General features: G+C 42.5%; 1 protein-coding gene across 1 annotated transcript; it reads left to right on the top strand.

Moving 5' to 3' along the window:
• The first annotated feature begins 1,188 nt into the window (after nt 1–1,188).
• ATP6AP2 (ATPase H+ transporting accessory protein 2) lies at nt 1,189–12,776 on the top strand. Its single transcript, XM_042034981.1, has 9 exons — nt 1,189–1,294; nt 3,539–3,669; nt 5,934–6,056; nt 7,443–7,538; nt 7,732–7,869; nt 8,178–8,231; nt 9,608–9,757; nt 10,797–10,913; nt 11,722–12,776. Exons 1-9 carry the CDS (start codon nt 1,216–1,218, stop codon nt 11,914–11,916), a joined length of 1,083 nt encoding a protein of 360 aa, XP_041890915.1. The 5' UTR covers nt 1,189–1,215; the 3' UTR covers nt 11,917–12,776.
• Nucleotides 12,777–16,135: the final 3,359 nt, after the last annotated feature.

The following is a 16,135-nucleotide window of genomic DNA, read 5'->3' as shown; positions in this document are numbered from 1 at the left end:
TGAACTGCTCATAACAGTTTTACTTACAACACACTGGAAGGTCTTAATCTCCCATGCTACACAGCAATTCCCCATAAAGCCCGGTTTTCTCTGCCTTATCAAGATCCTGGAGCCTAAAAATGTGTAAGGACCCCAAAAATACTTGCAACGTCACAGAATCACAGAATGGGTTAGGCTGGAAGGGACCACCATGGGTCATCTTGTCCCCCTTCCCTGCAGACAGACAGGGATGAGGTCTCCTCTCAGCCATGTCTCTTCTCGAGGCTGAACAGCCCCAGCTCCCTCCGCCTTTCCTCAGAGAGATGCTCCAGTCCCTTCATCATCTTTGCCACTCTCTGCTGAACCCACTCCAGGAGCTCCATGTCTCTCCTGTCCTGAGGAGCGCAGAACTGAGCACAGCACTCCCGGTGATCCTCACCGGGGCTGAGGAGCAGGATCACCTCCCTTGATTGTGACGATCATGGCATATTACAGGAATATGAAACATACACTGAACAACGCGCACCACCTGCCTGTTCCTACCTGTTCCTATTACTGGCAGGGACAGCTGAAGTGAGATGAGCATGGCTGCGGCAGTCACTGCACGTGTTACTATGGATGTTCCCAACAAAATTTAAGGAGGAAACCACTGAAGGCAGAGGCAGGGGCATGGGCATGGTCAAGGAGGAAGACGAGGACGACGACGGGAACGAGGAGAAGCACTGCGCCAACCCCTCACGGCCCCACACCCACAGACGCACAGAGGCCCTCGCCACACGGGTGCCGAGGGGGTGGAGCCGGCGCCTCGCACTCTGAATGGTGCATCCGGCTGTCAATCAAAGCTTCGCCCCGCCCCATCGATGCAGAACTGACTAGCATGGGCGGGGCAAAGACAGACGCTTCGCGCTCCGATTGGCTAAATCAGCTGTCAGTTGGCTCCGCCTCCTCGCCGCTCCCCTCCGGGTTTACAGTGCGGGGAGGAAAATGGTGCAGAGGCCTCCAGAGATCTGATTGGCCAAACGGGAACACCACTCAAATAAAGGCTCCGCCCCCGGCGGGACAGCTGACCGCTGAGCCCCGTGACAGGGACGGCGCTGCGCCGGCGATTGGTCAGCTCTGCCTAGTCCCGCCTACCTGCGCTGAATACCACCCGCCGATTGGCTGCGGCGGCTGTCCGTCAGCTGGTGGGCGGGGCGCTCAGGGTGTCTGTCCGGCGGCGCGGCCCGGCGGCGGCTCATGGCGGCCATGGCACGGCGCGGCGGGGCCTGCCGGGCCCTGGAGCTGGCGGCGCTGGTGGCAGCGGTCTGTGTCGCCGGTGAGTGAGCGGGGTCGGGCCGTCGCGGGGGAGCGCCGAGGGAACCGGGAAGAGCCGCCGGGCCGCTGCACGGGGAGATTGCGGGAGAGGGGCCGGGCCGCAGCGCTGGGGAGGGGGCCCGGTGAGGGGGGAAGGTGAGGGGGGCTGTCTTTGCCTCTGTGTGGCAGGTGCAGGACCGGCGGGGGGGGACCGGGGCCTGTCATTGTGCTGCAGCTCCCCGCCCCCACCTCCTCCCATCCACCTCCAGAGACGGTGCTCGAACCCTTTTATCCTGTCCCTTTCAATCCAAGGGCTGGTTTGTATTAAATTACAAATTTCTGTAATTTTATTGTTTAAATTCGTTATATAAAGTTATTTTTATAATTATATCATTAAGTTATTACATAAATTTAGATAATATATTGTATATTTTCTATAATGCAGGGTAGGAATTTTTAAACTATTTCCTAGGCAATGAAGAGAATCTGCTGGTGTTCGCAACTTCAGATTCAGTTTTAATCATTGAAATCTCGAACAAGTGTAGTGAGGGAAATTTAATTGTAAGGGGTTAATTCTCTGATTTAACCCACCTGAGCAATCTTGCCCTAAGTAAGCTAGTTTGACCTAAATGACGTGTGACTGTGTTACAGCCTTGTTGAGAGCAGCATGTGAAATCCTCTGGATTTGTAGCCATTTTGTAAATTCTTAAAGAAGTTGGTCTGGAAACATGTCCGCCCTTCAGAAATGTGGGTTGATCCACCATTAAAATTGGTAGCAGGCCACCCAAGGAACGCATCAATTTAAATAAAAAAATGCTTGAATCTGCTCCATGTACCTTGGTTGGTTTGGCCTCTTTCCTTCCTTTTGTCCCTCCTCCCCAAGCTGCATCTCAGAACTTTGTCCTTTGGTGTGTTTATCATAACATAGCTCAGATTTACTGTCAACATTTGTATGCATGATCATGACCCAGGCTTTGAAATAGCATCTTCAAGGTCACATTAGTTAAAGTAATGTTAGGGAAGTTTTTAGCTGCCCAACACATCAGTTGACTGTTGCATTGTTTTTGTAAATAGCCTTTGGATTTGTAGATGCCCTGGAAAACTATTGTATATCACTGCTTGGATTGGTAACCAATTTTCAGTGATCATGTGAATAATTGCTTTTATTTTCTTTAGACAGTTACTTTATTCATGTAACTTTGAAGTGTGCAGTCAGACTTGTATAATTAGAACTTGAACATAGAGGCCTGCAAATTTTTATTACTCTGATACTTGATTTTGTTGTATCAAATCAGTTTTCTAGTGGAAACCCACTCAGATTGTTCATTGGGGAGCATATGCCTGAAATTTTGCATTGTGCATGTTATTGTTTATATACACCAAAGAAGTTTTAAAATTTATTTATATAAATTTTGGTGCACACAGTTTTGCAGCTGTGCCTAAGTGACTTTTTTAAGATAGGAAGTCAGGTTGAAACAAGCCCTTCTCTCATTTCTGTGGAATCCTTTCTAACCTTATTGCACAGTAAATTACTGTCATCATAAAACAGTTCGGAAATATGCATTTAGTCAACTTTGCTACTCAAAGTAATGGGGAAAAGAGTGAAGGGGGATCCCAGATGAGTGAAAACCTGGCATGAGAAGTGTTGCAGATTGTGGCTCCTCACAATCAGCTCAGGTACAGCGCTGCATCCAAGGAAGACAAACATCTCCCAGTGTCTTGAGGTGGAGGAGGCAGACCAGGGACACCAGAGCTGTTCTGCAGGAGCCAGGCTGTCCTGGCAGTGCCTGGTTTAAGCCAGCACTGACAAATTCCACTGGACTTCCTGGCTCTGGGCTCAGTGGCCCTGGCTGTTGCCTGCATGAACAGAGGTGTTGAGCCAAGCAGTCCTGGAAGCAGACGGAGCTGTGCTGGTGCATTGTGAGCTTAACAGGATTTTGGAGTCTGCCTGGCTCCACTGAGAGTTCACTTTACCTGGTTTGAACTGTAACGCTACTTGCAGCTTGTTACACTGTGTTGTGCTGTTGTTTGAATAATTGTCCTGCTTTTGTTAATAAGGATCTGTTCATTCTTAGACACTGATGTATAGAAACCTTATTTTGTATTCCAGAGCATTAAAATGATCTGTTCTCACTCCTGGCTTTGCATAAACTGATAGGCATGAGAGAGAGGAAGAAGGAATGAAGGCTCAAATATGCTCTTTTCCCATGTTATGTAAAGGAAAAGATTGCAGGAGCTCTGATAGCTTTCTATGTCTGTTTTTTAGGTGTATGTGGTGGTGAATTCAGTATCTTACGATCACCTCAGTCAGTTGTTTTCCGAGATGGAAGTTGGCCGATTCCTGGTGAGCGGATCCCAGATGTTGCTGCGTTGACCATGGGCTTTTCTGTTGAAGAAGTACGTTCCAGGTCTTGATTGTGAAACACCTCTAAAGCTACAGACTTGCTCACTCAACATGCAAATCTTCCTGTCATGTGCTGGAATATATAAAATATTGCCCTGTTTCTCTTGAGGAATGCATGACTTGTCAGAGGTGGTTTCCAAGATAGAGCCATGTGGGTCATATGAGTAGCCAGAGGCTGTGCTAGCTGGCTCATTTGAGTCACCAGCTGTAGAAGGAAGCCTGCAGAGACTTTCCAGTGCTGTTCCTCAGTTCTTCTGAGACCCAGCTGCATGCTGTATCCCCTCCATCCATGATCACAAACTGAGAATCTGTGGAACCACTGTCACTTCTTGCACACAAGCTCTCTGTAGGGCTCTGCTCCTGAGTACTCTGAAGATTGTGAGAAATGGCTTGGCAAGGCAGGCATTTTTTCAGGTCAGCAAGCCTGTCTGCTGAGCAGAGTTAGAACAAGTAGGTTGGTTACTTAGGAAGTAGTCCAAAACCGTGGAAACATGATTTGTGCTAGTGTGTCTCCACAGTAGGTATTTGAATACAACTTTAACAATGTTTCAAGTGGGGCACGTGAGCAGGAGCCCTTGTATTGATTCCATCTTGCCTACTGAATTTTTTTGCTGGGCTTCAGCAGGGATGAGTGGCTGTTGAAGCAGTAGATTAAAGTCTAGTAGCCAGATATCTTTGGCAGTGTCTGTGTGCAGCCAGATACTGAAATCTGCAGGCTGAGGCATTCTCACAGTGCTGGTGAGGGCAGCCAGTTCTCATTTCTTCCATACATCAGCTAGGGAAGAGATCTGATAAGGCTGGTTTGAATGCAAGGCTGCTTAGCCTGTGTTTTGGAATTTGAAAATACCATGCTGTCAACTAATTCTGCTTTTTTGTAATCAAACTAGTAACAAACTTGTATGAGTAGTACGACTAAGGAGTAAATTTTGGTCATTTTAGCAAGAAAACCCAATGTATTGAATGGTACTGTGTGTGTTGCATATAAAGACACCCAGAAAAACAGTGGGGTTTGACCTGATCTGTCCGTTTGGCATCCTGGTCATCCTGAGATACATCATAGTTATCATGGAAAAAAGTGTTTCAGTACTCACTCTGTGCCTTTGCCACAGCTTGGGATTCATTTGTTGTGATGAGTCTGTAGCATCCTTTAGAAATATTTCTCTATTAATATTAATTCAATCCTGGAAGCAGGCAGGGAAGGAAATGTTTGAATGATTATTCAGTTCAGCCCTGGAACTGAGAGTTACTGAAAGCTGTCCCTAAGGCAGAGATCAATGGCAGCTTCCAGCCCTGGTACGGAGAGTACTGTGGGGCCCAGGCACTCCTTTTGCAGCTCAGCTCAAAGCTGTAGTCTAGGAACATAAACTAACTGGTCCAGGAACATAAACAGTGCAGCAAGGCCACTGTAGAGAATTTGGAATTCTTAATGCATTACATTGGGAATTCTCATAAAGCGTTATTCAATATTCCTCTCTTGGTAAAGGAAAACAAAACCAAACCCCATTTTTGTCCCTGATGATGCTTTAAAAGGTTTTTCCTTTGTTTCTGTGAGGTGATACAACTCATAATGTCAATGACATTTAATTCTAAAACGCAATTAAATTGGCTTTCAAAAAAAAGGGGCAGTTACGTCATTTACACACATGGGGAAATCTGTTTGCCTCTATTCCAGACAGATGAATTTGTGTTTTGTGCCTGAATAAACCTGTCAGGTAGCCACTGTGCTCTTACTCATTTGTAATTGTAGTAAGCTACTAAGAAATCTTTTTGTATTTCTGTGCAAATTTGTACATTTTAGTTTAGTTGCCCGTTGTTGTGATTGACACTTCCCTCTCTTCCCCTTCCTTTCCACCCCGTTTCTTTCTTGTACTGAGAATGTCAAGATGTTAGTGGGTTTTTTAAGTTCAGCTTTCACTTACTAAATACAGACTGAAGTATTTATAATTTAATTATGGGAAATAACTCTTTATGTATCCGTTATATATAATGTTTTCTTAGTAGACTTTGCTATGAAGTTACTGGCAGATTTTAAACTTAACTGTTCCGTCATGGTTGACTTGAGGTACTACTCAAGATGAAAGCAGTCTAGTATTACCATGAAATTTCCAATAGGCTGTCCTGCACAGAGGCATTAACAGGATAAGTTGTTTTGCTGTAATAACTAATATTTATTAAAAACAAACAATAAGTTTGTTTTGCTGGGAAGAACTCTTCTCTTTGCCTGTGAAGTACAATTTATTTTGTTATTTTGTACTAGGACCTCCCCTGGCCTGGGCTGGCAGTGGGTGATCTGTTTCACCGACCACGAGCCACTGTACTGGTGACAGTGAAGGGTGTGGACAAGTTGCCTGTAAAAGGGTTTTCCTACCCCATTGAGAATGTGAGTATCCACATTTGGAACTGTCCTGTGGTTCCTGGGACTCCTGTGGTCTAATGACAAGTACATGGTTCTCTGCTGTAGCCCCTAATGTTCACTTATTTCCTACTTCACTTGAAGTTTGCATATCTCCTAAAATGATGGATCAGGTTGTGTAGATCAAATATGTAGTCAGGGTTCTGTACAAGGTAGGAGGCTTTTGAGATCACTTAGGGCTTCCTGTGTTGAGTTCAGTAACTTGTTTGACCAAAGCATGTTCTCCTTGAAAGACAGCTAATTTTAATGTTTGTACCAATCCACTTCTTCTCATGTTAACTTAATGTTTCAAAATCAGAATTGTGGTTTTTGCTTCAGCTGAGTATGTGATAACATTTTATATGGTGTTGATTTTTGGATGTGCTGTATTGCCCTCTAAGTGGTCTTTTGAGTTTTCCTTAAGTACTTGACTGTAAAATACACCACTTAGAGACAATGTTCCATTATACTGTATCAAGAAGAAATCAACAGATGTTACATTTACCTGTCACTGTCTGTCTTTGCTAAGGCTTCTCAGGCTTGTTACAGCAACACAGAATCCTTTAGGTTGTAAGGGAGCTCTGGAAATCGTCTCATCCAACACCCTGCTCAAGCAGGATCAGCCAGAGCAGGCTGACCAGCACTGTGTTCAGTCAGGATATGAGCATCTCCACAAATGAACCTCTGGGCAACCCCTCCATGACCTCTGGGCAACCTCTGCCACTGTTGGACTACCCTTGGAGCAAAAAACTTTGTTCTTGTGTTAAGTTAAAATTTCCTGGGTTTAAATTTTTGCCATTGCCTCTTCTGTCATAGGACACACTTTAAGTAGAGAACGAAAATGTGCCATTCTGCTTCTTTTTCTGATAAAACCCACAAATAACTGTTTACAAACAGTTCTGTTAGCTTGCCAGTAATGGCACTATACTGTGCTAGCATTTCTTCTATTTTTAGTAGGTTTTTTTATATGTCTTTTTTTCGTTTCAGCAGTTTGTCTTTCTGCTGGTATATTTTCACCCATCAGTTTTCTGTGGTTCATAACTTTCCGTTTGCAGCGAGATTGCTTTCCCTTTTGCATTGCTTCTATATTTGTTGGTCTTGTTTTACTGATAAACAAGGCTATACTCTAAGCGTAAATAAGCCTCTTAATTCACAGTCATGGTCCCTTGGAGTTCTTAAGAATATGTTGTGTCTGCCACATACACAAATAAAATCTGTTCATAGATAACACAGGTGATGGGGGTTTTTGCACGTAGGTTCCTGTTATTTATTACCACTTTGGAAATGTGCATACCCTTTACTTTTCCAGACTTTTTTAGTTAAGATCAGTAGCCCCTGTTTAACCCAAAACTCAAACTAGACTTTGTCTTCCAGGCTGTTCCTTTCAGTCTGGACAGTGTTGCAAATGCCATCCATACTCTGTTCTCTGAGGAGACGCCGGTGGTGCTGCAGCTGGCCCCCAGTGAGGAAGTGAGTATTGCTTCACTCCCAGTTCCATGTGTTCCAGATAGTGAAACCTCTTTCCACTTGTGTGGCTGGAGCAAACCCAGTTGATCCCGTGAAATTCTGGATTGGAGATTGCAAGCATGATTGGTTATTAATGTGTGACTGGAGAAACTGAGCAGGAGCCTCTGCTGTCAGTGACCAGTGGCTGTTCCTGCAGAGGGTGTACATGGTGGGCAAGGCCAATGCCGTGTTTGAGGATCTCTCTGTCACGCTGCGCCAGCTGCGGAACCGTCTCTTCCAGGACAACTCCATCCTCAGCTCCCTCCCTCTCAACTCCCTCAGCAGGAACAACGAGGTAAAAAATCATCCATCAGTGGGAACGTCTACAGGGTTTTTTTCTAATATTCTTAGTTAGCTTGTGCTTTTCTCACTTTCTCACTTTCTTCCCTCTTCCTTTGCCTAAGAGACCCCACTCCTAATTTTTTCTAACTGAATTAATAGACTTCAAACTGTTTTTTCTAAGTAACTTTATTGAAAGAATTCTTCTAGCGTGTTCTGATGTTGTAGCAGACAACTGTTATAAAATACTGGCAACAAAACAAGGCTTCCCTAACTTGGGTTTCATCAAAGAAAATACCTGTCTCTTTCTGCCTCTTCCCCCAGGTTGACTTGCTTTTTCTGTCAGAACTTCAAGTCCTGCATGATATTGCAAGCCTGGTAAGGTTTTTTGAAAAATTTTCCCCTGTCTTGTGTCACAAACTTCAGAGACCTTTAAAGGCAGAGAAGCCATAACCAGGATGCTTGGCAACCAGTGATACATATTCTAGTGTGTCATCAGCTGGTTCCATCAGTTTAAATAATGCATTCTTTTTATATCAGTCCCATCACTGCAATTGTGAATGAGAACCTTAATAATTTATGGTTTTCTTTTGTATTGTGTTTGGTCAGAACGGGGAGATCTGAGCTGCTGTTTCTCCATAGCCAAAGACACGGGAAATACTCAGTGAAGAATTTGCTGGGGCTTTCTTTGTTGCCTTACTTGTGAAGTATAATGGTAGTTAAGAACATATTCTTTGCCCTGTCCACCATTTTACTTCAAAATATCGTTTTATCTGAAAAGACTGGAGTGACTTTTGTACCATGAATAGTGATGGTGGTAGAAATGCTCCAGTGGTGGGGCGAGCTTTTAATTCTGAGGATCTTTTTACAAAGCTGCTGTCTTTTTCCTGTGGTTTAGGGTTTGTTTTAGTGGGTCGGTGGTGTGTGGATCTTTGTTTCGTTTTGGTTTGTTTTTTTTCTGTGAGTCCTTTAAGCTGCAGCCCTTAACTACTGAAGTAGGAGTCATGGAAAAACTGAAAAATTCACATTAGGTGAAGGGCTAGTGGAGAGAAATGGGGCTCTTGAGAAAATGGGGTAGAACAACTTGGTTTTGTCTTGCAGGCTAGAAAGGCTGCAGGTTAAGTAGTTGGGAAGATGGTATTAAATTCCTTGTGTTCAGAGACTGTTGTCTTGTGCAGGCAAATATCAGTGCTGCATCTTCTCACCTGTAGAAATGCAAGAATGTCACTACTCTCCTTTGAGATATTTTGCATTGTATTGGTTGGATTTTCTGACAATTGGATGATATTCCTCAAATAAATTACTTTTGTACATGGGCAACAGCAAGGTAGAAGTTGCAACCTACTGAGCTTTGCAAGGGCCAGCTTCTGACAAGGAAATGCTGCTATCTTAAGTCTTATAGTTACGTGTTTTTGTTGTCTCTGAGTTTTATTTTCATGGCAGTTACAGAAGAGGGATTCTGATGTCAATAAGTATGTTATTTCTTTTTAGTCCAGCTCTCTATTATGTGTATGTAACTTCACGTTAGGAACAGATGCTACGTACTGATCATCTGCTTTCTTCTGTAGAATTAAAAAAAGAAACAGTTACAGACATCTTCTAAGTTGGCAAGAATTCCATTTCCTAATTAATGTGGAACATGATGGTAGAAAGTGAGGCTGGATTAGTCCAAGTAAATTGATTTTTGTGCAATGTGTTTTTAAAGTAACCTGTATATGAATTAATTTCTTCCTGCCCTCAATGGTGTGCCAAAGCTGTCTCGACACAAGCACTTAGCCAAAGATCACTCTCCAGACCTGTATTCCCTGGAACTGTCTGGTTTGGAAGAGGTTGGAAAACGATATGGGGAAGACTCTCAGCAGTTCAAGGATGCCTCTCAAATTCTTGTAGACTCTTTGCAAAAGGTACATTTTCTACCTAATGAACAAAACTCACGGTACTACTAAGAAAATAATTTTTGTGTTAACTACAAAGGAGTGCGATATCACTTCATTAGTGATGGCTTGTCTCATGCTTGTTTTTGTTGTTGTTTGGTTTTTAAAATGCAGTTGTTTAGTTATAAAATTGAATGTTAAAATTTGCCTCTCTGGAAAGTGTTGGCATGATTCTACAATGTGTTTAGATACTTTGCATGAAGGAGTAGAGGTGTATTGAAACCATATATCAACATGATTTGATACATTTGTTTTTCTTAAACAAACACCTTGCCTTTGAACCCACCAGAATGTCTCACAAAAAGAGGCTCTTAGAAATACAGAAATATCTTTATCCCAGGGTGCAGTGGTTAGTTTACCCTTGCCCACAAAGCTATGTAAATTTAAATTTCTAAGACTTTAAAATAACTGCTGCTCATCCATCAGTGAGTGCAAGAAAGTAATTCTTCAGCAGGTCTTACATAATCATTATTTAAATTTTTATTAAGATCGGTCACTTTTGAGAGTTTCCAAAGCTTGATGAAAAAGTGCAAAAACATCAGTTTGTTAAGCCGAATACTTGTTTTCTCTAAGCACTGCTCTTTGGCCTCTTTGACCTTAAGTAAATATATTTAAATATTAGACATATTAGCATTTAGACCAGATTAAAACATTCAGATTCATAGATTCTTAGTGGAAGTTTGAGGACCTAAATATTTTGTTGGAGCTGACAGACACGCAATTAGGAAATGATGTGGGGATCTGCCTTTTGTAAAAGGGATAAAAGAGTAAGTTTCAGCCCAGAAAGCAGGCATAAGCTACAGTGTGCTGAACAGTGATTGGGGGTTTGAAAGACCAGGTGAAAGTTGGCACTTTCTTAGTGAAATTCTAAAATAGTGTTAACTTTTGTAGCTTCTCATAATTAGTCTTGAAGCTGCCATCTTATGTTTTAGGACATCTTGTAAACAAAACTCTGCTTAATTCCTGGCTACAGTCTAGGCTTTTAATTAAACCACCTTTTCTTTTCCAGTTTGCAGATGAGATGTTTAATCTGTATGGTGGGAATGCAGTAGTAGAAGTGGTGGCTGTGAAGGAGTTTAACTCTCCCCTCTCAAGGAAGACTCGGTCCATTCTCCAGGCTTCACAGGTAGTAGAGCCACATTTTTCTACATCTCATTTATTAAACGTGATCCAAATTGTATCAGTTCACCTGAGTGTAACTTTTTTTTAAGTACTAGCATACTGATTATGATTTAGATGTGGGTGCAGCTTACTTACTTGTCTTGATCTTCACTTAATCATCCAGTAACTTCAGTTGAGGAGGGCTCTGGAGGTCATCCAGTCCAACCTACTGCTCAAAGCAGGACTAATTTAGGAGCTAGATCAGGTTGCTCCAGCCAAGTTCTTGAAAAGTCCATCCCTGGAAGTCCCACAGACTCTCTTGCTCCAAATCATTAACCACTTTCATGGTGAAAACTTTTCCCCTTATGCCTTGTTAGAATTTGCCTGTGTTACCTCCCAGAGCATGCAAGTCCTGCCTCCCAGCTGTGGGAATACATGTTTTCCTTGGCTTGCTGGCTGGACTCCAGACACAGTCCAGGGTGCAGTTGCCCTGTGTCATTCCAGAGGCACGCTGCTGGCTCCTATTCCCCTTGTCCACCAGGAGCTCCAGTCCCTCTCTGCAGCTGCCCAGCTGCTCAGTCCCCAGCCTGTGCTGTCACCAGGGTTGTTCTGCCCCAGGTTCAGCACTTTGAATTTCATTTTCCTGTCAACTTCTTCTTTTGGATTCCACTGATGCCACTCACATAATCACTTCTTTGCAATCTGTGCCCTTGCATCAGATTTGTCTAGACAAAAATGCATCTTTCCTATTTAGGTTGCTCAGACTTTGGATGGACTCTAAATGTTTGGTGTGCAAGCTCACTTTAAAGTAATAAGTATTTTCTTTATTGCAGCCTAAAAAAGAAAATCCATATAACCTTGCCTATCCATATAACTACGACTACTCTGTAATCTTCAACATTGTTCTGTGGATGATGATAGGGCTGGCTTTGGCTGTGATAGTTATCTCCTACAACCTCTGGAACATGGATCCTGGCTATGACAGCATTATTTATAGGATGACAAATCAGAAGATAAGAATGGATTGAACTGCACTGTATTTCAGCACAGGAAGATGATGAAGAGCAAGGTCTCCTTTAACCTGTGTGGAAAACAAATATTCTGACATGGTTAATTGTGGAAGTTTTTTAAAGGTGTATTTATTTCTAAGTATTTTTTCCCCCTCTCAAGACTATTTTAAATGTTAGTAGTAGCACCAGATGGGATTTAGAAGTTGAAATTTGCTTGCTTAAAAAAACCAAAGCAACACTCCCCAGAGTAATTGTTATTAAAGTGATATCATTCCATTTTTTTAACATGTAACATGAGTTTTTGAAATGCCCTGTACTGCCTGTGCCTGTGCAAACCAGATGAATTGAAATTACAATAGCAAGATGTTGTTTGAAACTTCTACACTGGAAGATTAAAAATTATAGCTAAATTGTTGTGTTGTATATTATGAACCAGCTGTATATGTTTGATGTAAATATTTATAATGGTTATATGTAACTTCAGAGAGGATAGTAAATATTCTTCAGTAAAATACTAAATATAGAAATACTTCTATCAGCCTAGGACTCTAGTAGCACAAATAGCATTTTGATCTCATGTTGATGGCTCAGAAGGATCCTTTGCCCAGAACTTTATTGACTGGGAGGTGAATAACTCTGGTGTGGCTGATCTGTGCAGCGCAGTCTGTAAATCCTGAAGTGGCCCCAGTCTGGTCACAGTCTAACGTCACATACAGTTGAAAGTTCCTATTATGATGCTTCATATTCCTTCCATTTGTGTTGATGTTATTAGAAAAAAAAAATCAGTTCTTTTTGATGATAAGAGTGGACCAACAATTGATTTAAGTATACCTGGATTATGGTTCTGCTTCACCCATTCAATAAAACAAAGAACAGTTGTTCTGGAATCAGTTCATTCCTTTGCAGACATAACTACTTCTGTTTAGGATTTGTTCAGCTGACCAGGGCAGGTGTGGCAGCATCTAATGTGTGACAGTGGCCCTAAGCCTGCAGCAGTTTAGTTTTCATTACCCTTCAAAAGAAAGACTGTCTTGTGTGGATTTTCCTAAACCAGATAGTGAGTGTAGTTGAAACAAGTGGTTGATCTCTGGCTCGGGTCTTTTTTAGAGCTACCTCCTTCTTAGAAACTCAATTGCTCTTGTCGTAAAAGATTTTCCAGACTACTGCAACATGAATGAAAACTACTTTTTTTATCATCTTGTCCTCTAATGTGCTTAACCTTCCCTACTGTTAGGAGATAATTGTTCCACTTCCAGAAAAGATGTTCTCCCTGAATTAGTCTAGTTTACTGGGAGTGTCTGAATTGGTGGCATTGAAGTTGTTCATGTCTTGGAGATCCTGGACAGTGATTCAGGCTGAATTGAGCAAATTGCATGTTTGCCTGAGTCCCAGAAATCCAGTTCAGTATATGTTACAATGACTTGAAATTACTTCTAATGGCATTTAAAGTTAATCTGGATGATTGATCTCAGTAGATAGAAAGGAAGAGTTGCACTGGCAGTTCCTCTGACAGGAATGTAATTATTGAACATTCTGTAACACACCATGACAGAGTAGTCAAGGGAGGGCTCTCAGCTAGGTGTGAGAAGAAGGACACAGTGATTATGTCAATGATTGATTAGATTTATTGCTAATACACTGTGTAAATATTGCCACTGCAGTATCTAAATAAGAATTCTGTCATCTGTAACAGTGGATTCAGAGGCTTGATCAGATTAGCAGTCCACTTCAGATACTGGTACAGTTTCACAGGAGCTAGTTGTTTAAAGGGACTGTGTAATTAATGGTAAGTATTTAACAGCTGTATTTTAGTCAGTCTGAAGTTGGCAGTGTAGAATTTGTTCAAATGCAGGACCTGCCATTGAGATAGTCTCTGCCTGTCAGCTCTCTCCCAGCTGCCGGTGTAGGCTCTAGTTTTACTCTTTAAAGCTGGTCTTAGAGTACTTTGAAGGGCAAATTGCAATTCCCACTCCTCCTGTTAGTACCACACTTGTTCCTTCTCATGGCTGTACAGGTACTAAAGATGCTTTTGAGCACGGTCATGTGTGCTGTGTCTTAAATACCAAATGCTTTGTGCAGCACAGACTGCATTCTGAGCCACTCCAGAGCCCCTGTACTTTAGTTTGAGTTAGGAAAGCCAGACACACTTTATTATACAACAATATTGGTCCATAAGTGCTAATCAAACAGGCAACTACAACTCTGATCACTGAGCCAGGAATAGCCTTTTTATACTTAGAATTAAGTTAATTAGAGTGAAAGTGCCATCAACACCACCAGCTCTGCTCTTGATTGTTCTCTTTAAATCACCCCAAGAATATAAATTGTAAAAAAGTTTATGTGATATGGCAGAATCACAGGTTTTGTGTACAGAGCTATGAGGAAAGCAGCAAAACTTTCAGGTGACGTTCTGTGAAGGAAGACAACAGTGAGAAGCCAAGGCAGGAAGGGGATGCACGGAAAATAACAGTTGGTATCCTGTGTGCTCAAAGTGAGAAGGGCAGGAGGGTTGTGTTGCAATATTTGGTAGCAAGCAGCTTTCACTGGGCTGGGATAGGCTCCACAGAGGGCTTAGGATGCAACTGCTGCAGGAGTAGTGATCTGATTGCCAAAGAGAGTTTTCCCTTGGGGAACTTGGCCTCTGGCACAAAGGGTGAGGTGTATGTGATTGGGTCTTCTTCAGACCTTGGTCTTACATTGCCCAGATTTGGCTTGGGGAAGACCTTAAATGTTCTCAAGAGGTGCTGATATCTCTGAAGAAGGAGGGAATTCTGAGTCAGAATTGAAGACTGAGCTTTGCTTTTGATACTTAGGTTGAAAAGAGAAAATAAGCCATAAATTAAAGGGTTCTTTTAAGAGTCAGAATACTGCTTTTCTCTAGGTAATGCTCTAAAGTCTAAAACTGGCAGAGGGAGGTATAATCAGCCTTCATGCCTGCCTCAACTTTCCAGACTTCTCTGTGGCAGGAATGGCAACTTTCAGAGTTCTTGCAGCTGTAGCAACACACAGGCAAGGGAAGCCTAAAGCAGATCTGAAATGTGTAAATGTTACATCTAAAAAAAGGAAGTGGAAATGAAGAAACCACATTGAAATGCAAATGTTGAGCAACCTGGCAAGTGATTGCTGGGATTTATAGGTCACCCTTCACGGATCTAAGAAGCACGATGCCAGAGTCTAGGTAAGGAGATAAGCATCTCTCTCAAAACAAAACAAAAACCCTCCAAAACAATGACATTTTGAATCCTATACTGACAATTTTTGGCTGTGGTGAAATTGGTGCTTTGAGCTAAAAGTCACAAATGTTCTCTAGAAATTTTTTCTTTTCTCTCGAGGGTTTGGGACTCTCCTGCACTTTTTATTTTCCCCTCTGCAGGCCCTGAACCATATTCTTAGGGATTTTCATCTTTGTAGAAGTGGAGAGAGCATTTCCACATAAGTATTGCAGGACAGAAAAGGAGCCAGATCAAAGAAGACAGAAGTGGAACTGTTGGATTTCAAATCTGTCAGAACAGAAGAAACTGGAAAAAATGGGGAACCCAGAATTTATTTCCTGTCCTGTTGTGCCACTAATGCAGGGCATTGCTGTGCAGGAACTGAACTGTAAAGGGCTCCTACAGCTCATGGTGTGAAATCATCACCCTGGTGCTTCTGCCCAGACTTGTGCAATGTGTCCTGCCTGCCCAGGGCTGAGGGACAGGGGACAGAAAGCCCAGGTTCCTCTCAGATAAACAGAAACTGATGGATGGCACAAAGCCAAGCATCCGAACAGTCTGCTCCAGTGTGCTCTCCGACCTGAACTGCTGGAAAAGCAGCTGCTACAGATGGTGTCTGTGTGTGGCAGGCAGGAGATGGGGCTGTCTAAAACCAGGAAATGCACGGGACTTCCAGTGCTCTGGAAGTGTAGAGATTCTCCTGGATGTCGGTAACAATTATCAGGAATTATTTCCTAGAATAGATCAAAAAGGCATGTACTGCATCTGTACTCTGTAGTGGTCGAGGACAGTACCTAGAATATAAATCCCATCCTTAAACAGGGACTTGCCCTGCTAGTGTGCTTTCAGAGTTCAAGGAGATTCCTCTGTTGCTGAAGGATGGATTCACACTAAGGGACCCTGGCAATCAAATTTAGTATTGTTGATGTCACCCAACATCAACAAAAATACATAGCTCAGTTCTTGGCATGAATACGCATCATAAAATGTTTAAAATATTTCATAAGGGGAACAAAATTGATGGT

Source organism: Corvus kubaryi, unplaced genomic scaffold (genome assembly GCF_017639235.1).
Source record: "Corvus kubaryi isolate FWS band 111438036 unplaced genomic scaffold, C.kubaryi_AGA036_p1.0 133, whole genome shotgun sequence".
NCBI classification, from domain to species: domain Eukaryota; kingdom Metazoa; phylum Chordata; class Aves; order Passeriformes; family Corvidae; genus Corvus; species Corvus kubaryi.
Note: the sequence above shows the minus strand (reverse complement) of the source record. Positions and strands in the feature narration are given on the sequence as shown.

Coding starts and splice junctions, on each gene's coding strand:
- ATP6AP2 (XM_042034981.1), top strand. CDS start 1,216: ATGGCGGCCATGGCACGGCGCGGCGGGGCCTGCCGGGCCCTGGAGCTG. Junction 3,670..5,933: donor TGGGCTTTTCTGTTGAAGAA/GTACGTTCCAGG, acceptor ATTTTGTACTAG/GACCTCCCCTGGCCTGGGCT. Junction 8,232..9,607: donor TGCATGATATTGCAAGCCTG/GTAAGGTTTTTT, acceptor GGTGTGCCAAAG/CTGTCTCGACACAAGCACTT.